Source organism: Pyrus communis, chromosome 9 (genome assembly GCF_041283825.1).
Source record: "Pyrus communis isolate YQ-2024b chromosome 9, ASM4128382v1, whole genome shotgun sequence".
Classification (NCBI taxonomy): domain Eukaryota; kingdom Viridiplantae; phylum Streptophyta; class Magnoliopsida; order Rosales; family Rosaceae; genus Pyrus; species Pyrus communis.
In genome coordinates, this window is record NC_142573.1 from 25,561,400 (window position 1) to 25,577,931 (window position 16,532).

Sequence of the window (16,532 nt, forward strand, 5' to 3'; positions counted from 1 at the left end):
CACATTAGGTGGTTCCGACTCGTAGGTGACCCGCGATTATTCGCACAGTCTTCACGTGATCGTAGCACTAGAGCGTATATATTACACCCAGTCCTGTCGTACAGACCACGTTAGGTGGTTCCGACTCGTGTGCAGATTCAGATATTGAGTTGAGATTGGAGCTCTATCTGCAGCCGTACAGGTCACGTTAGGTGACTCCCGGCTGCCAGATTATATGTTATTGATGTGAATTACGCTTGAGCATTTATATTTGATTATGAGATTCTGTTGTGGCATATTCTCGAGCATAAATGGCATATTGTGAGCATGAATGGCATATGGTGAAGCATGATTGGCATACCTATATATACGTATATATGTTCATTTTCTGGGAAGTATACAGGTTTTACGGCGAGGGGTTAGAATATATTTTGCTAAGAGTTTTCAAAGAGCTTTGTTTTTGCCCACTCACGCTTTTGTTTTTGCGCCCCTCCAGGTTCTAGTGGTCTAGCAGGTTCGGTGGTTTATCCCAGAGGGCGTCCCGGCATTTCTGACAGACACTCACCATTGTAGGGTCACCTTCGGGTGTATTTATGTCGTATCTTTTCCTTTTGGACTGTTGTAGACTTGCTCTGAATTGTGTCTCACATACACTAGTACCTTGTATGCTAGTTAGTTTTTAATTATTAGTACTTTTATATTATTATCTTAATAGCTTCCGCACGCGCACATGGCTACGTCACCTTCGTGTGACGGCCAGCATGCCCTGATCTCGGTCGGGGTGTGTCAGTTGTGATCTACTCTTTGGTTATATGGTTTAATTACCTGTCAACTGTGTAAATAACCATAGATTCAACAAAAAATAATTACTATCTTTCTTAATTCATAATAGTTGTTTGGCTTGTTTGGGTTTGTCATGCAATTTTGGTCTTTTTTTTAGCAAGCTACTTCTTCTTGTCATCTGTTGTTAATTGCATATATAATTCAGATCTCGTAGCCTCGTGATATTTTATGTAATATATATTTTCTTTTCTTTCGGGCTTGTACCCTGATCCAAAACAAGCCTCTACAAGGTAGAAAACAAATGGCTTCCCTCTCAGTATTATTGTTTAATGGACTTTAACTGACCGCTAATCGCTCTATTTTAAACACCAACAGTTTTGAGGTTCATCCCGTTTATACACAAGAGTCAAGAACAATGCTTGCAGCTTACTAGGTGGCGCGGTAAGCGAAATTATGGCCTCGGCCGCGGCCTCGTCCAACATTGCCGTAACCACTTCCGTAGTAACCACCACTCCGTCGGCCACCTCGACCTGGCTACGACCTCCACCACTGCGATGCCTTGGCGAACTGCTAAATGTCTGCATAACCATCACAAGGAGGTGTTCAAAACATACATACTTGCAAACAAACGACTACAAAGTGATAGAAACTGAAGGCATTGGTATCAGATTTTCGATACTTTTTGTTCAAGTTTCAAGCCGATAAGAATACCTCTTAGGAGAACCTTGTCCTCCCACTGCACATTCCATGATGAAGTGCATTGCACGACAGAGAATCAAAGAAGTCATCCCAACATAAACCGTCTGAAGAACAAGAAATCTAAATTAACAAAAGTCAATTCGTTAATATCACCTGACATGCTCTAACGTCATTTTCATCCAGAGTATCACATACGTTAAGCAAAACAAATGAAATAGTAACGAAAGGATTTAACTTCGTTAAGATTACAGCTAACTTAAGCTCGAACTTGAATACTCCGTAATGCAGCGAAAATTCGTCAAGATTATACTAGCCATCAAACTTCTTTCGAATTTTTCTTTTTGCCAGCATTCGTGTCGTTGGAAATTCATACAACCTAAATTCTGCAGTGAACCATGAATATACTGTTGATCTTACATACCAACTTATTAAACAATCCACATTTTACATAAACTCACAGATTATAATGCTAAGTAAAGCACCCTGCTTTTTCCAAAAGCAAAAACATCACAACTTCTATTGGAAAACAAACAAAATCCCACTACAAAAATTCAAAAATGAATAAAAATAACAACCCAATTGGCCAGGAAACTAAAAGGGGGAGTTTTGATGACACCATTTCTCAGACCAATGCTGGATTCTTTTTGGTTTTTCGTTCTTTCCCGGGGCCGGTTTGCTGTTCATGTGTAAGTGTGTGGATGTAAAAAGGTAAATATTTTGTGTTTACTGGTAAGACCTTGATGTTACTAAATTCGCTTAGAATGTGTTTTTCTTAAAAAAGTACTTAAAATTGCTTCCTCGGCCAATTTATAAATCATAATCACTTTTAACTTTTCAGTAAACAAACGTTTGGAAACACCTTAATTTTTAAAGGGATTTTGGACCTTAAAAAACATTCTCAAATAAGTCTGTAGATGTTATATTGTAACTCATATATCATGTCAATTCATAATCTGATATACAACAAATTTTTCTGAAACGATTATTTTCACTCATCACATTTTGCTTCACACACTCGTTCAATTTATTAATAGTTTTTTATGTAATTATATAGGATGACAATTCAACACCGCATTTTATTCCTCAAATACTCTAAAAACTATTAACTAATCAAAAGAGGGTGTAAAAAAAATAAAATAGAGTGAAAATCACAACATCCCTCGTTCTTCATGCTCTCGTAATTGCATTTTTTGGGGGTTTTTATTTGAGTTCATTGATGAATTAATATATGAGTTGAGTATATGAGTTGAGTATTAGGCTTGAGTTTCTCATGTCACAAATTCAACAAACAAAATTTAAATGAGTTCAAGTCCAAATTGAATAGAACCGATTGATCAAAATAAAACCAAACCATACAGATTAATTTTTCGATTTGGGTTTCGGTTTGTGGATTAAAATGAAACGAACTAGACCATGCCAATTGTTTTAGTATCTTGCAATTAAATATAAAGACTGATCAGCTCAAGTAGTTAATAACATCTTATATCTCATTTGACATCTTTGAATTCAAATTTCACTATCTTAATATCGTTTGTATAAAATAAAAAAGCTCAAATAATATAGTTTGAAAAACTTTTACGAGAAAAGGAAAGTGGGCAATGACGCTCACCGAAGAAAAATCAAAATAACGGAACCCGAAGAAAAATCAAAACAAAATACCAAAATGAAATACACAGGTAAAATTGATTCTTGCGCACATGAGAATCCGATTTAAGGAGCTTTTCCCCTTCTCTTCTTCCTCCCGTCGATTTTCTGATCCGAAGGGACACCGTCCTCCGCTCCACCACCGCCCACCGGTGTCTGTTTTCAGATGCCAATCTAGGGTTCTCGAAGCGCCGTAAAATCCTTTCCTTTGAGTTCATCTTACAAATATTCATATGACCAGAACCAGCAAAAAACGACGCCATGGCTACCCACCTCCCAACAATCCCTCTTCTGCCAACCCAAGTCACCATAAACGCCAACCCGCCAAGAAGCTGCATTCTTCCTCCACCCCAACTCACAGAATCCCCAATTCCCCAACCCCAATTCACAAAACGCTCAATTCTTCAGCCGTAGCTCTGTTGCCGGCGAACCCACGCACCCAAACCCTAGTAGCAAACCGCCCAACCTTCGCCTCGTACCTCGACACTCCGAATCTGCCTCCGAAAATCGGACTTCTCTGCGAAATATTGGCCAAAACCCACACCCCTTCTGTTGAGGAACGGTTGGAGGAGACCGGTGTTAGAGTGACCCAAGAAGATGTTGAAGAGGTGCTCAAACTGTCCTACGGGTTCCCGGGCCCGTCAGTGAAGTTTTTCCGGTGGGCCGGTCGCCAGCTCAATGACTTTCACAGCCCCTATGCTTGGAACTTGGTTGTTGATCTTTTGGGCAAGAATTGCTTCTTTGATGCAATGTGGGATGCCATCAGTGCCATGGCGAAAGAAAGGTTACTCTCTTTGGCCACTTTTGCTTCTGTTTTTAGTAGCTATGTAGTTGCCAATCGTGTCAAAGAGGCTATTTCGACTTTTGAGTGTATGAGCCAATATGGTTGTCCTAGGGACATTGTGGCCTTGAATTCTCTTCTGAGTGCAATTTGCAGAGATGGCAAGACCGCTGATGCCGTTGAGTTTTTGCGTGTTGCCAAGGTTGAGATTAGGCCGGACCCTGACACCTATGCCATTTTGTTGGAGGGTTTCGAAAATGAAGGCAATGTGGATTGTGCTAGGCAGGTCTTTTCTGAGATGGTGATTGAAATTGGTTGGGACCCCAACAATGTTCCAGCTTATGATTCATTCTTGAATACTTTGCTTAAGGGACCTGACGGGATCCGTGAGGCAGTGAAGGTCTTTGAGACCTTAAAAAATAGGAGGTGTTATCCGGGGATCAGTTTTTTCAGGCTTGCACTGGATGAGTGTGTCAAGAAGTGCGATTCTAGGGGAGCAGACACTCTCTGGCAGGCAATGGTAGGGAGAATTGGATGCCAACCTGATACGAGTATGTATAATTTGGTGATTTCTTTACATTGTCGTGATGGCAATGGTGATTTAGCACGAAAGATGTTCGATGAGATGGTGTACAAGGGGGCATTCCCGAATGCACAAACATATAACATGGTTTTTAAGCTTTTAATCAAGGATAGGAAGTTAAGGGAGGCTTCGGCATTGTTTACAGAGATGGTTAAAAATGAGTGTGTTCCAGAGCTTGCTAATTGTGACATAGCAGTAAGGATTTTCCTGGATTTTGGGGACCCTTACTTTGCTATAAAAGTTTGGAAGTGCATGATAGAGAATTACCATTCTGGCTTGGAGGATACAGGGAATTTGTTGGTTGTAGGGCTCCGCGATTTGAATAGGATCCCAGAAGCTGTTAAGTACGCGGAGGATATGATTGCAAGAGGAATGAAGTTGGACTTTTCGACATTGTCAAAACTGAAACAGGACCTCTTACGAGCAAGGAAGGAATACGTGTACGATGAGCTTTTGAGAAAGTGGAAAGCTCGACAGGTAGGTTCGAAATACTTAGAATCATAAATGTTTGCTACATAGTTGCACTAGTTTTCCTATGCCATCTATATGCTGTATCAACTGATAGATGTAATTTCAGATAGCCATTTTTTATAACGAAGATGTTTGTTCTTTTCTTGTAAGTCTAATTATCAGTTTAGCCAGCTATTTAGACTTCTACTTCAGATGTAATGGCATTGTTGGTTATATAATTTGATGAAAATTTATCCACCTATACTTTCCAAACAGAACCCTCAAATTTTGTTAATACGAGGAAGAGAATGCTAAGGGGACTCTTCATAGACTCTGTTACTTCATGTTTTTGACACAATATTTTATAATGTTGGCACGAAAATTGAGGTTAAACTGTAAAGATGTTTTTGGCACAATGTTGTATAATATTGGCACGAGAATTGACATTAAACTGTGAGTTAGCAAAGAGACCATGAAGAGTCCCACTTTTGAGACAATCCCCTTATCACTTCTCTTCGAGGAAACATTACATAAACGATCAGCGTACAGATCTACGTAAATGACCAACTTCAAATTCTTTATTTAAAACCGTGCTAATAGGTAACCACATAAGAAACTCCACTAATTCGTTGTAGTTAGTATTCTTAAACTCACTCATCCAAGTGCACTGTAAATGTTCTGATTTGTCTTTCATATTTGCTTGGCGCTCTTCAAGTTATTTCCATTAAGCTTTGCTTTAAAGTTGGGTGTCAATAAAGGCACACACAGACATTAATACCACAAAACTCACATCCTCTGGTTTCACAAAACCACACATTCATGTGAATCATACTTCACTCACTCCTCGGGTAATTAGAAAATAATGTAAGCATAACTGAAACAAGGGAGGCAGCCTAATACAAATATCTTAGCTGCTGTTGCTGCATTTAGCCAAATATGCATCCCAGCCTTGACGACGGTATTCTTGAGCCACCTCCGCAGGGTTTGCGGCTTTTATAATTCCACGACCCACGATTATAATGTCACTACCTCTATCGTAGATCACCTGAAACACAATACGTTTCGGTCACAACACTAGCTCATAAAATAGTATAGTCATAACAAATGCAGGTCGAAATATAGACAAGTGATGTAAATGCCCCTTTGAGCAGGGTGATTTCTTTCATATACACTATGAACTCCAAACTCAATCCCTCGAACAATGGTATGAACATCAAATCTCTCAAGTTATGGTTGCCAAACTGATACGAAAGTAGTGTAGTATATGGTAAACTTACGGAGTTTGGAGTGTTATATTGCTGGCCAAGAGCATCACCACCAGTAACCATTTTCACTCCAGGAGTTGCCTGGATGAAAGCTGGATTTACTGGTGCCCCTGGCCATGATGCTGGGTTAACTGAAATGAAGCCAATCACAAAGTCAGAATGCTCCTCCGCTATCTTCACTGCGGCAGCTGTGTAATCTCCCTTTGCAAAGTTACCAGCTGAGCTCATTTCGGCAAGAAGCAACAGCCCCCTACCATGTGGCAAACCCTACAAGAGAAAGAGAGTACACAAGTAGTAAACAGTTAGGAAAAAATTAATTCATCTGAGCAAAAATTTATGCAGTGCGAGTCATCAATCCAAAGTTGCAAACCTTCAACTTTAGTCCATCAACTATCCCGGGACCAGAGATTATATGACAGTTGACAATATCAGCCCAGTCCAGTATACGGAATATACCTCTGCAAACAGAAAAAACTGATAAGCTAAGGGAAATGATACTAACATACAGAAAAATAAGAAGAAAAAAAACCTAAGCCTGAGCCTCACCCTTCATACTGCATTGTTACTGTGTTACCAATGTCTGCGAACTTGCGATCTTCGAAAATTAGGAAATTATATTTATCTGCAATCTTCAATTGGATAAGGCACATATCAGCTATAACTCGACAATTGCTTTCAATCAACCAAAACACATTTGCAACTGTATAAATTGAATACAGTCCTGCACAGAAGAAAGCTATAACTTGACAATTACTAAGTTCCACCACTGATAATAATATGAATAATCGGTGCAATTATTTATTAGTGCATGACATTATACTTCTTTTGAATTAAAGTCACGGCTTTGAAAATGCAGGCTTAAAATGGTTTTAGCAATCCATTCAGGCAAGTAATACCAAGGGGGAACACTATTGACTCAAATGTTCGTAATGAAAGATCAAGCGATTTTCCGGAAGCTTGCTTGATTTAACTAAAACTCAAGCAGCAATTAAGAACAGATAACAGATGAAGTAACAATTTACTATCTCAATCTGCAGCAACATTCACATCAATGCCATCAAGAAATTATAAAATCTACATGAACCAGCAGCCATAAATCATGATTAATATCCAGTTGCATTACAAAACATGAAGAAAAAATGTCTAGAAACATACCGAGCGAAGTTTAGAGCCAAAATCCGGGGTGAAGTCAGGCAATATATCAACATGGGTTTTCAGTAAACAAATCTCCGGCCCAACCTGCATTAAAATGTTGACATCATAGAATCAGTGACCATCACAACAATAGATATTCAACTATCCCCATTCTTTTCTTATTCAATTCACTTCCCTCTCTCATCACAGATTGTTCAAATTTACAAGGCACCTGCCTTTGTCTACATACTACTGTCAAAGTGCATTTACAAATCTAGCAACAAATACATATTTAAATAAAATAGTACAACAACAAAAAACCCAGTTAGAAATCTAGAATATCATATTACCAGAATATCACAACCAACAGTGGCACAATAAGTTAATTTCGAATTTTTATCCCAAAATTCTATGAGGCTCCGGAATATATCCTATAGTGCAGGTGTTAAACCGTTCAATCTTAGTCATTGTATCTTCGACCGAAGATCTAATAGTCGAATTTGACCAAGATCTAACGGTAAAAAAAAGTTTGGCTCCGGAGTATATTAGAAAATCTATATCCGAATCGTGAAAAATTAGCCTCATCCGTATCATGAAACCATTTGTCTAACTCCAACCCTGCAAAGGTTTAAGCTTGCACATGGACATAGTGTAGCTTCCCACATGGCAGTTCCTAGACCAACTTCTTGTTAACACCCACGTGTATATTTATAACACTTGGCTCCAACAATACAGTTAAATTACAGTGCTTTCATATATTTTCCGGGAAAATTAAAAGATTCCGAGAAAATCCAAGAAAATCTCACCTTCTCAGCTATGTCGAGCAACTCCTTGGCAGTCCCAACATCGGCAGCCACACATAGATTGCTCTGCTTCTGCACCATCACCTCAAAAAGCCTCTTCCCCGTCGGATTCTTTGACACCTTCGCTCTCTCCTCCAGCGCCAATCCCCTAACCTTAACTTTCTCCACACTGTTTGGCACAACCGGCGGCGCCGCCACCTTCCGATTCTCTTCCAAAAACTTCAAAACAATCAACTCCGTCTCCTCCCCGACCTTCCCCTTCTCCTTCAACACCCTCACCATCTCGCTCAACCGAAACAACGAGTGCAATCGAATCCCATTCTCCTCCAAATTCTCCCTCCCGCCCTGTTCCCGGTCGATCAGTACAACGGCGTCTTCGACCTTCAGACCGGCGGCGCGTAGGGGCGCAGCCGTCTCCAAAACCGATCCGCCGCTCGTAACCAAGTCCTCGATTATGAGGCAGACTTGGTCTGGCTTGAAGACGCCTTCGATGGCCTTGGCGGTGCCGTAGTCCTTGACCTCCTTGCGGCGCATGAGCATGGGGAGGTCATTGGAGGTGCTGATGCAGGTGGCGATTGGGAGGGCGGTGTAAGGGACGCCGCAGATGAGGTCGTAGCGCGTGGAGGAGGGGACGGTGGCGATTAGGGTTTGGGAAATTTGGCTGAGGAGGGTGGGGTAAGATACGATGAGGCGGAGGTCTATGTAGATTGGGGAGGAGATGCCGGATTTGAGTTTGAAGTTACCGAACTTGACGGCGGAGATATCGTGGAGTTGGAGGATGAGGGACTCGGTGGACGGCAAAGATGCCATTTTTTATAAGACGGTGGCGGCGGATTGGGAAGAGAAGAAGGAGAGTTAGTGGAGAGAGTGAGCAACGAGCACGCACAGTGGCTTTTACGTACGGAATAAATAGAGAAAATGCTGAAATGCGATTAAAGCAAAATGAAAAATGAAAAAGGTTTTACAAACTTTTTTTTTTTATTATTCAAAAACACTTAATTAATTTTTTTTTCCAAAAAAGAATCAACGGTTGATTTCATCTATTTTAGAGGCCGAGAAAATTCATAGAAGTATTTCAACTACTCCTGAAATGTAATTATTATTTTTTAATTATAAATACAAGATGTTGTGGTAATAGATACTGAGGAGTGATGCGTTGCTCTTGCACTACATTCAAAACCTCATCAGCTCCTTAATATAACATATAATTTAGCAAATTTATAATTTTACAGAAAATAAATTGTTTAAAAATTCAGTTGACTTATATTGAATTTTTGCGTTTGATGACAAAATCATAATTAAGTTAAAGTTTGGAAACACCTATTTCTTCACAAATTATCGCAATATTTATTCATAAATTACTGAAAATCATTTTTTTCATAAATTACAGGAAAACTATTTCTTCATAAGAACACAGTTTTTACTTGGCTGCAGTGCAAAGTAGAGTATAATTATTTACTGGTAAATTACATTTTCATACTTCAGGTTTGGTGTCTATTTCAATTTCTTACAATATCTTTAAAATATTTCACTTTCATACCTTAAGTACTATTTTATTTCAAAATAATATATCCGTTACATTTTCCATCAAATGGATCTGTTAAGTGTTGACGTGGCTGCCATGTATATAATACATGGCAAAGGGAGGAAATAAAAAAAACCCAAACCCATTTCCCCATTTGTAAGAAGAGGAGGAGGAAAAAAAAAACTGCAACATCCCCCCCCCCCCCCCAAAAAAAAAGTTTCCAACTTGCGACAACAAGAAGAAAAGGCAAAAAAAAAAAAAAACAAAAAAACAAACAAACAAACAGCAACCCATTTCGTCCCCACAAACAAACAAAGTTTTCACATTGTAACATTGCAGTGTGAAAGTGAGGCGCAAAAAAAAAAAAATTAATTAAAACAGAAGAAAGTGAGAGTGATAACAGAGTGCGCGCAAAAGAGTAGAGAGTAGAAAGTGAAAAGAGGGGAAGATTTGAGAGCGTTTGCAGACAGAAGATTGTGGGTGGACCAAAAACCCAAACATAATGAAACAATGGTCAAGAAAATATCTAAAAGTCAATTTACTAAAACACCCTTGAACTTCATGGTTTCATAAAATCTTCGTCGTTATCCAAATTTTGTTCCGCTTAGAGTTCGTATCGTAGAGTGCTACAAGAAAATCCTAATTTGACAGGTCATTAGTGTCACGACCCAAAATGTCAACCGAAATCAACATATTCTCCTTTAGAACGTGAAAGTATGGCCTATCAATGCTTTAAACATTCGGAATTTGAAGCAAGAGGTGTCAGAAAAGTTACCACATGAATAACTGGCTTGTGGCAGTCAAGCGTTCATAGCGACGTTGCTTTTTGATCCTTTGATGTCGACTCTTCCTATCATTATAAAGCAAAATTCACCAAGTGTTGGATTGTTCACCCACAAATAGAGAACGTGAGCTGAATTTAAACCAGCATTTTGATCATTTTTCGTGAATTAAAATACTCTTATTTTTAGGATGCGCTGTAACATTATATTTATATTATATACCAACCACCCCCCCCTCTCTCTCAAAAAAAAAAAACTAAAAACAGAAGCCCAAGTCTTTGACGAAGTTTGGGCTTTAATAATAGCTAGAGTTGGATAGTCGGCTGTTGGATTGTAATTTTGGGATGTTACCAAACTTGGTGCAATCATTTATATATTCTTCATTTGTTTAATTTTTTTTCTTTTGTAAATTCTAAATTCCCAAATCATATCATCATTTCCTACTCATTGACCCTCTCAAGTTCCTTGTCTCTTATTTCTTCACTTGATTTTGGTGTTCTACAAAATTCCATAATTACTCTAATTACTTTTCCATGATTAGGCAGTGATGTTGTCATGCTTCAAATCTCAATTATAAAGTAGGTGTACTAATTATTGTCTTGATGGCTACCTATTATCATTGTTAGAGGTGAGCATCAAACCGGCCAAACTGCGTAAAATGATCAACTCGAAGGGTAATTCATGGTTTGGTTCAATTTCGAGTCTTGACAATTTACAAAATCAAAAGGTTCGCAAAATTGAACCAAACCATATAGGCTTGTTAATTGTTCAAAACTAAATGGAATTCCAAACTAGCCAAACCAAATCGAACCACACCACCCAATAGTAGTTTGGTTTGGTTCAATTTCACTTTGTAGGTTTTATTAGTTAAAATCTAATCAATCTAAACTACGTTTTATAGCATAAGTCTTAATTTCGACTTAACATGTTATAGAGTTCAATACCAATTATTATGATTAGCTCATTATTAAACATATATTGTTAATTAAAAAAAAGTTCAATAGTTATTTATTTAGTCCCGAGTTGTGTATGAAAGCGATCCAAACCAAACTACACCCATCCTAACCAGGGAAAGATTTTTTCAAGTGTTGGGTATTCAACGGTATTTCACATGTCATAATACAATTAAAAGAAGCGATATATTATTATATGTCTCTTTACTTATTTTATAATACGTAAATTACTAGCGTGAATACCAGGTTAGAAAAATTTCTACTAAACAGGAGCGGATGCTTAAACTGTGATGAAAAATACGAGTTTATCCCTTAATGTCTACCTTCCAAGTCCAAATCCAAATTATTCTGGAGTGGTTCTGGCTGTCCACATCAGGGCAAACAGGAAGAATCTCTCTCATTTCTGGGATCAACTCAGGCTTTCTCTTCCCCCCTCCCACCACTTAAAATAATTGCCTTTTGTTTTCTTGGTAAATGAAAAAATTAATCCCAAATTCAACCAAAAGTAAGCAACCGACCCCGTAACCATACAAACACCCGCTCTCCTTCCTCCTCCTCTCAGTCAGTAGTCACTTTCTTTCTTTCTCACACACACATATATATACACACACACATTGCAGTCTCAGATAGCCCATCTCTCTCTCCCTCCTACCCCACATTTATTGGGAAATTCTCTCCCACCCTGCAAGCAAAGCAGCTTTCACTTTTTTATTGTTCTCTTTTCTTTGGGCCTCTCTCTCTCTCTTTCTCTCTCTCTCTCTCTTGTTTCTGGGGTTTTGTGCTTTCTAGTCATTGAGATCTGCATCAAGATGGGTAACTCCCAAGGCAGCTTCACCAACTCCAGAGAGCCACCCAATGCCCTTCCTCATCCTCTTCCTCTCTACACTTCCTCCTCTTTAGCCACAGATCACCACTACTGTGACTACAATGACCACAGAATCAAAACCCTTTTGAAGAAAATGTTCAGGGAGTTTGGCTTGGCCTGTTTTCTCCCACCTCGCCAGAAAAAGAGCAACCAGAAGACCCCAGTTGATGACGACAGCAACAAGAAGAAGAAGATAAATTTAGAGCACAACAAAGCGTGGCTGCTGGCGGAGTCCGGCGGGTGTGGGGCGGAGTTGGAAAATGCCGATCCCCATTCGGTTAACTCCTCTTTCAGATTCACCTTCTGCTCTCAGGTGGAGCTGGATTCCATGAACATGAGCTCCTCCGCCGCTGCAACGGTTCTAATGGTGAATTTGGGAAATGGGATGTCTGAATCCAAAGCTAAAGAGGTCAAGTGGAGGCGATTTGAGTCGTTGGAGAGGAGCATTTCCCCAATGGCACACACTTTGATCAGATATAGCTACGGTGAAATTGTTGCTGCCACTCGCAATTTTTCGAAAGGTAATGAAATGGGATTGTTTTGTTTGAATCAAAATTTGATCTTTTTTTTCTGTGTGAAATTTTAGTGGAATTTGTTGTTTTGGGTAGGTAGAGTTTTGGGGAGAGGAGCTTTGAGCTGTGTATTTAGGGGCAGAGTTGGGATTTTGAGAACTGTTGTGGCGATCAAGCGACTGGACAAGGAAGATAAAGAGTCTGCTAAGGCATTTTGTAGAGAGCTGATGATTTCTAGCTCTCTTCACAACCCAAATGTGACACCTCTTGTGGGGTTTTGCATTGATCCAGAGGAGGGCTTGTTTTTGGTTTATAAGTACGTCTCCGGGGGAAGCTTGGAGCGTCATTTGCACGGTGAGTTCTCTTGTTTCGGTCTTTTGAATCGAACTTTCTTTCAAGTTTGGTGAGTTTTAACTGATTTACGGCACGCTCATTTGCAGAGAAAACGAGGGGAGGTAAGGGCTCTGCAACACTTCCTTGGTTTGTAAGGCACAAAGTTGCCATTGGAATTGCTGAGGCAATTGCGTATCTGCATAATGGAACCGAACGATGTATTGTTCACAGAGATATCAAACCCTCAAACATTCTCCTTTCGTCCAAGAAAACCGCCAAGGTAAATGGAGAGCAATTTTATGGATCTCATTCTGGTTTGAAATTGAACTGTTTTCAACGGAATTAGATTTTACTTTATACACTATACAAGTAATTTGATTGATTGACTGCGTTGTATCGATATTGCTTGCAGTTATGTGATTTTGGATTAGCCACTTGGACTTCCGCACCTTCCGTTCCCTTCCTTTGCAAAACTGTCAAAGGAACATTTGGGTACGATCTTGAGAAAACTTAAACTAGTAAGCATTTTTTTGTCCCGTTGCTTGTGTTCGATTTTTATTCATTGCGTGAATTAAAATGGCATGTGCAGTTACTTGGCTCCTGAGTACTTCCAGCATGGGAAAATATCGGATAAAACTGATGTGTATGCTTTTGGAGTGGTCTTGCTGGAATTGATAACCGGAAGGAAGCCAATTGAAGCAAGAAGGCCACAAGGAGAAGAAAACTTGGTTCTCTGGGTAGGTCATCTTACTACCTTCCTTTTTTGCCTTTACCTCCTTTTTTAATATGTGATGTTGAATTGATGGGCCCTTGATTGCTTCTCATGCTGGACATAGTTTATTTTCTTTTAATAGCTTATTCTTCTTTGACACGGCAATATTCTAAACTACTCTGATTTACGGGGAGAGGGATTCAAACTCGGGTGCGGGGGAGAAGGAGAAGGAGGGGGGGGGGGGGGGGGGGAGACACACTATTCAGGCCAATTGGCCTAACCCACATCTCTTTAAAAGTTTATTATGAACTATTTTCAAAACGAGATTATTATGAACTATTTTCAAAACGCTCGTTTTTTCAATTCGGCTACTTACTCCATTGGATAGAAACTTTTCTTAGCAAAGGTTTGTCTACCAACCAAATAACTTTCTGAAAGTCAAATTTCTTGAATCATTCAGTAAACTTTCCGTATGGTGTTTCAATGGAAGTCATCAAAACTTCTCGTTTAAAATATGAAAAATGTTTGTGGTGTACATTAGATTTTGGAATTGGTTGCTATAAGTTATAACTCACAAATGTGCCACTTCCATTTTTCATCAGGCAAAACCCCTCTTGTGTAAAGGGAAAGGAGCTATCGAGGAGCTGCTTGATCCACGAATAAAATGCACTTCGAGAAATTCAAATCAAATAGCACGGATGATTGAAGCTGCAGCTGCCTGCATAACGAGTGAAGAATCCCGGAGGCCAAGCATTTGTGAGATAATGGCAATACTGAAAGGCGAAGAAGAACCTAGCGTCTTCAAGAGGAAGAAGCCTAGTTTTCTGGGGAATGGATTGTCGATTGATTGTTATTCTCAATTACAACAAACGAATAGCGAGATGAAGAGTCACCTGGCTTTGGCTATGCTAGGAGTTTCCGAGTTTGAAGATGATGATCATCTTTACGGGCGTTGATTCGTTGCAGATAAATTATCCTGATTTTTCGGTTCTTAGATTTGTTGTTGCTTGTTTGAAGTTTGAACAGAGTGGTTTGCTAGAAGTGAGTACCGAGTGCCGATATTGTAGATAGGAATAGGGGTCTGATGTGTATATATCTTCCATGTACCTGTCCCTATTTAGCTATTCTAACAGGGAAAAATTGTAACACATTTTGTTTTAGTTTAAGGTTCTCGTTTGATTACCATTTAATACCATGATCTAGATCTAAGGATGTTTATCTCCGTTTTGAAGTGAAAGGTTTCAGATTTGAAATTCGTGAATGACAAGTTCAATATTAATTTATTTCCTCGCCTCTTAATGTATTTCTGTGAAAAAAAAAATATAAGAAGTTCGTGCTCCATTAAGCGTATGAATTTGTAATGCTTTCTCACATTGGGCTAAGGACAACGCTTGCTGGCAGCTCATGTTTGCTAGAGAGATTTCGTAAGAAAATTTTCCCACATTAAACAAGATTTTTTAAAAAGAAAATTGAAATATTATTTAGTAACTACTTTCATTTCCAGTTTTCAATACCAAAAAGGTAAAAACTGAAATCTTGTTTAGTAACTACTTTTAGTTTTCAGTAAAAAGACAAAAACTGAATTTTTGTTTTATAATTACTTTTAGTTTTCAGTTTTCAATACCAAGAACGGAAAACTTTGGTAATTACTTTCAGTTTTCAAATTCAATACCAAATAATGAAAACTACTTTATTGAGTTTTCAGAATTTGGCCTTAAGTTTTTACATTTTTACTTTTAGTTTTCATTTTTTTAAACAAACAAGATTTCAATTTTTAATTTAAAAAAAAAATGAAAACCAAAACTGAAAACAAATAGTTATCAAACGGCCCCTAAGATTTTCGTTAGACAATGGCTAGTTCCCAAAAACTTGAGCTGTTATGCAATTAGGCAACAATGTATATCAAGCTTACATCATTTCTCACTTACAGCTCCATCGTGCACCATTTAAATTGACAAATAAGTAGAATATAGACGAATGACGGAACTCAAAATCTCACTTACAAAATTCGAACAATGCTTGCCTACTCAAAGATGAGTAGGAATTCCTACTCAAAACTCTTCATGTTCAAATCACATAGCTTTGTGCTTATGATCAGAACCGTTCATATTATAAATCACACTGTAAAGATCATTTATGTAAAAAATGAATTAAAACTAAGGTCGTTTAGTTAACCTATTCTAGCAAATACATAGACGGTTCGTAATACTTTTTCATCTATTTATTTTTATACAGTTCGATGACTAAACGACCTTAGTTTTAGTTGATTTTTTTTTACAAAGGGGATCTTTATAAAATGATTTATAATATGAACAATTCTGATTATAAAAATAGAGTTCTCTAAATTGACAACGAATAATTTTGAACATTACCAATCCAGGTAACATTATCCAAATATATATAAAAAAAAAGGTCCATGCAGATGTGTAGATACATTCACCACCTACACATTTTTCTGCACAATTAATTGAATTTGGGGTCACATACCAACTACTCCATACATATATTTTATCTAATTTTATTCTAATTAGCAAGAATAATTATTTTTTTGACATTTGGTTGTAGAAATGATCAAGTGTCGTTATGCATCGTTGTGTGATCATTATATGATAAAATATGCCGTCATTATTATTATAAAATATTATCTCTGCAAATATTCCTTCTTGCTAATTGCCCCTTGTTTTTTCATTAAAACTCTGTTACCAAATCTGTGTCTATTTGAAATGTAT

General features: G+C 38.3%; 3 protein-coding genes across 3 annotated transcripts; 2 read left to right on the plus strand and 1 right to left on the minus strand.

Moving 5' to 3' along the window:
- The first annotated feature begins 3,033 nt into the window (after window positions 1-3,033).
- LOC137740228 (pentatricopeptide repeat-containing protein At5g15010, mitochondrial) lies at window positions 3,034-5,177 on the plus strand. Its single transcript, XM_068480069.2, has one exon. The coding sequence runs from the start codon at window positions 3,339-3,341 to the stop codon at window positions 4,971-4,973; it is 1,635 nt and encodes a 544-aa protein (XP_068336170.2). The 5' UTR covers window positions 3,034-3,338; the 3' UTR covers window positions 4,974-5,177.
- A 424-nt stretch (window positions 5,178-5,601) lies between these two features.
- On the minus strand, window positions 5,602-9,067 carry LOC137739290 (uridine 5'-monophosphate synthase / UMP synthase (PYRE-F) (UMPS)). The gene is made up of 6 exons (XM_068478841.2): window positions 8,125-9,067; window positions 7,340-7,423; window positions 6,731-6,813; window positions 6,555-6,642; window positions 6,197-6,451; window positions 5,602-5,964 (listed from the first exon to the last, which is right to left on the minus strand). Exons 1-6 carry the CDS (start codon window positions 8,929-8,931, stop codon window positions 5,827-5,829), a joined length of 1,455 nt encoding a protein of 484 aa, XP_068334942.2. The 5' UTR covers window positions 8,932-9,067; the 3' UTR covers window positions 5,602-5,826.
- A 2,790-nt stretch (window positions 9,068-11,857) lies between these two features.
- Window positions 11,858-14,993, plus strand: LOC137739821 (putative serine/threonine-protein kinase PBL7). The gene is made up of 6 exons (XM_068479538.2): window positions 11,858-12,767; window positions 12,855-13,112; window positions 13,199-13,371; window positions 13,504-13,583; window positions 13,681-13,828; window positions 14,406-14,993. Exons 1-6 carry the CDS (start codon window positions 12,191-12,193, stop codon window positions 14,757-14,759), a joined length of 1,590 nt encoding a protein of 529 aa, XP_068335639.2. The 5' UTR covers window positions 11,858-12,190; the 3' UTR covers window positions 14,760-14,993.
- Window positions 14,994-16,532: the final 1,539 nt, after the last annotated feature.

Coding starts and splice junctions, on each gene's coding strand:
- LOC137740228 (XM_068480069.2), top strand. CDS start 3,339: ATGACCAGAACCAGCAAAAAACGACGCCATGGCTACCCACCTCCCAAC.
- LOC137739290 (XM_068478841.2), bottom strand. CDS start 8,931: ATGGCATCTTTGCCGTCCACCGAGTCCCTCATCCTCCAACTCCACGAT. Junction 7,424..8,124: donor TGCTCGACATAGCTGAGAAG/GTGAGATTTTCT, acceptor ATTTTAATGCAG/GTTGGGCCGGAGATTTGTTT. Junction 5,965..6,196: donor AATATAACACTCCAAACTCC/GTAAGTTTACCA, acceptor ATTGTGTTTCAG/GTGATCTACGATAGAGGTAG.
- LOC137739821 (XM_068479538.2), top strand. CDS start 12,191: ATGGGTAACTCCCAAGGCAGCTTCACCAACTCCAGAGAGCCACCCAAT. Junction 12,768..12,854: donor CACTCGCAATTTTTCGAAAG/GTAATGAAATGG, acceptor TGTTTTGGGTAG/GTAGAGTTTTGGGGAGAGGA. Junction 13,584..13,680: donor ACTGTCAAAGGAACATTTGG/GTACGATCTTGA, acceptor TGGCATGTGCAG/TTACTTGGCTCCTGAGTACT.